The 3,371-nt window shown below is 49.3% G+C and overlaps 1 protein-coding gene across 1 annotated transcript in view; it reads right to left on the minus strand.

Annotated features, from left to right (window-relative positions):
• LOC129815785 (arf-GAP with coiled-coil, ANK repeat and PH domain-containing protein 3-like) overlaps window positions 1-2,595 on the minus strand; it is a 110,026-nt gene extending 107,431 nt beyond the window's left edge. Inside the window, exon 1 of the mRNA XM_055869905.1 lies at window positions 2,410-2,595. Within this exon, the coding sequence (XP_055725880.1) occupies window positions 2,410-2,580 (171 nt within the window). The 5' untranslated portion in view covers window positions 2,581-2,595. The remainder of the gene's footprint in view (window positions 1-2,409) is intronic.
• Between the last annotated feature and the right edge of the window lie 776 nt (window positions 2,596-3,371).

Raw genomic sequence — 3,371 nt, forward strand, 5'->3', positions numbered from 1 at the left:
ATACATCAAATGGTCCATGAATACACTTTGTACTGACGGTTGTTGAGTGTGAAGTGTGAGAGGGGAAATGGATCTATAGTAAATCAAATGAAATCAAATGATATTTGTCACATGCGTCTAATACAACAGACCTTACAGTGAAATGCTTACTTACAAAGCCCTTTTAACCAACAATGCAGTTTTAAGAAAAATAAGTGTTAAAAAGGTATTTACTGAAATAAACTGAAAGAAAAAGAAATAAGACCGAGACAGAATCCGTCATAGAACCCATTGCCCTTTATGGTTGTGAGGTCCTGGGGTCCGCTCACCAACCAAATTGAGACTCTGCATGCAGAATTCTGGAAAAATATCCTCAGCGTACAACGTAAAACACCAAATAATGCATGAAGAGCAGAATCAGGCTGATGAGGTGGAAACTGAGCTGCACTTCCTAACCTGCCAAATGTATGACAATATTAGAGACACATATTTCCCTCAGATTACACAGACCCACAAAGAATTTGAAAACAAATTAAATTTTGATAAACTCCCATCTATCTACTGGGTGAAATACCACAGTGTGACATCACAGCAGCAAGATTTGTGACCTGTTGCCACAAGAAAAGGGCAACCAATGAAGAACAAACACCATTGTAAATACAACCCATATTTATGCTTATTTATTTTCCCTTTTGTACTTTAACCATTTGCACATCTTTACAACACTGTATATATATAATATGACATTTGTCTGTGTGCTTTTGTAACTTTGGTGAGTGTAATGCTTACTGTTAATTTTCTATTGTTTTCATATGTTTCCCATGCCAATAAAGCCCCTTAAATTGAACTGAATTGACGGAGACAGGGTCAGGGACAGGGACAGAGACAGGGACAGAGACATGGTCAGGGACAGAGACAGAGACATGGTCAGGGACAGAGACAGAGACATGGTCAGGGACAGAGACATGGACAGAGACATGGTCAGGGACAGAGACAGAGACATGGTCAGGGACAGGGACATGGTCAGGGACAGGGACAGGGACAGAGACAGAGACAGGGTCAGGGACAGAGACATGGTCAGGGACAGAGACAGAGACCGGGTTAGGGACAGAGACATGGTCAGGGACAGAGACAGAGACAGGGACAGAGACAGGGTCAGGGACAGAGACAGAGACATGGTCAGGGACAGGGACAGGGTCAGGGACAGAGACAGGGACATGGACAGAGACAGAGACATGGTCAGGGACATGGTCAGGGACAGGGTCAGGGACAGGGTCAGGGACAGAGACAGGGTCAGGGACAGAGACAGGGTCAGGGACAGGGACAGGGTCAGGGACAGGGACAGGGTCAGGGACAGAGACAGGGTCAGGGACAGAGACAGGGACATGGTCAGGGACAGAGACAGAGACAGAGACATGGTCAGGGACATGGACAGGGACAGGGACAGAGACAGGGTCAGGGACAGAGACATGGTCAGGGACAGGGTCAGGGACAGAGACAGGGTCAGGGACAGGGACATGGTCAGGGACAGGGACAGGGTCAGGGACAGGGACAGAGACATGGTCAGGGACAGAGACAGGGACAGGGACAGAGACATGGTCAGGGACAGAGACAGAGACATGGACAGAGACAGGGACAGAGACAGGGACAGAGACATGGTCAGGGACAGGGACAGGGACAGAGACATGGTCAGGGACAGAGACAGGGTCAGGGACATGGTCAGGGACAGGGACATGGTCAGGGACAGAGACAGAGACAGGGTCAGGGACAGAGACAGGGTCAGGGACAGAGACAGGGTCAGGGACAGAGACAGAGACATGGTCAGGGTCAGGGACAGAGACATGGTCAGGGACAGAGACAGGGTCAGAGACAGGGTCAGGGACAGAGACAGAGACATGGACAGAGACATGGTCAGGGACAGGGTCAGGGACAGAGACATGGTCAGGGACAGAGACATGGTCAGGGACAGGGACAGGGACAGAGACAGGGTCAGGGACAGAGACAGAGACATGGTCAGGGTCAGAGACAAGGTCAGGGACAGGGTCAGGGACAGGGACAGAGACAGGGACAGAGACAGGGACAGGGACAGAGACAGGGTCAGGGACAGGGTCAGGGACAGGGTCAGGGACAGATACATGGTCAGGGACAGAGACAGGGTCAGGGACAGAGACATGGTCAGGGACAGAGACAGGGTCAGGGACAGAGACAGGGTCAGGGACATGGTCAGGGACAGATACATGGTCAGGGACAGAGACAGGGTCAGGGACAGGGTCAGGGACAGAGACAGGGACAGAGACATGGTCAGGGACAGAGACATGGTCAGGGACAGAGACATGGTCAGGGACAGAGACAGGGTCAGGGACATGGTCAGGGACATGGTCAGGGACAGAGACAGGGTTAGGGACAGAGACAGAGACGTTATTCCAGTACCTTATCTAGTTTAGCTTCGATCTCCACCACATCCGTCTCCACCTCATGGATTCCCGCCCTGCAGAAACACAAGACAAACAGACAGGTCCGTATCATACAGATCCAAACGCTTTTATCCCTTGTTACGTCAAACCGTGCAGACAGAATAACAGCAAAGTAGCTGCATTTCATGTCGTTTGACCTGTTGTTCTACTGACATTTCTTTCTTTATATCCATAAAAGTTACGCTGATTCAATATTTCGACTGGCTGAGAACAGATGTCTCGTCCCGACACGTTAATTCTCAATAGGACACGTGGAGATCAAATGTCAAAATTTAGACAACGTTGCAAAGACGGCAACGTTTGTACAAACCCGCCGTTGTTGAAAAAAACTAACGTTAGGCTAGAAGCAACAGGAAATAATGTGTAGATGAATTGTCTGGCTGGGCCGATGGGTCCATGGATGCGCAGGGATCTGGCAGACGGAACAGAATATAAAGATGCTAAACATGTTTGTTTTTTATAGTACGGCTTAGAACGCAACTCAAACCAATCACAATGCTTGTTTTGACCAACCCGTTGTAGATTGTTTAGTGGTGTTTCCATAGAGATGTCTGTTGTTGAGATGTTATGATTACAGACATATAGACTAAAGCATGGGGATGGCAGACTTTTGTGGCTAACGTGATTGGTCGGTCTAATGCCCCTATGCCCCCTGGCTGTCTGTAGGACACACTGACTGAATTTGTGCTGTGTGTGTGTGTGTGTGTGTGTGTGTGTGTGTGTGTGTGTGTGTGTGTGTGTGTGTGTGTGTGTGTGTGTGTGTGTGTGTGTGTGTGTGTGTGTGAAGCCACTTAGAGGAGCATGCTGAGGCCTGAGGGACCCCCTCCACGCGGCCCACATATAGGGGGTTACCATGACAACTGACCCCTTCGTATGTGTGTGTGTGTGTGTGTGTGTGTGTGTGTGTGTGTGTGTGTG

The sequence above is a fragment of the Salvelinus fontinalis genome, chromosome 18, assembly GCF_029448725.1.
Source record: "Salvelinus fontinalis isolate EN_2023a chromosome 18, ASM2944872v1, whole genome shotgun sequence".
In the NCBI taxonomy this organism is placed as follows: Eukaryota; Metazoa; Chordata; class Actinopteri; order Salmoniformes; family Salmonidae; genus Salvelinus; species Salvelinus fontinalis.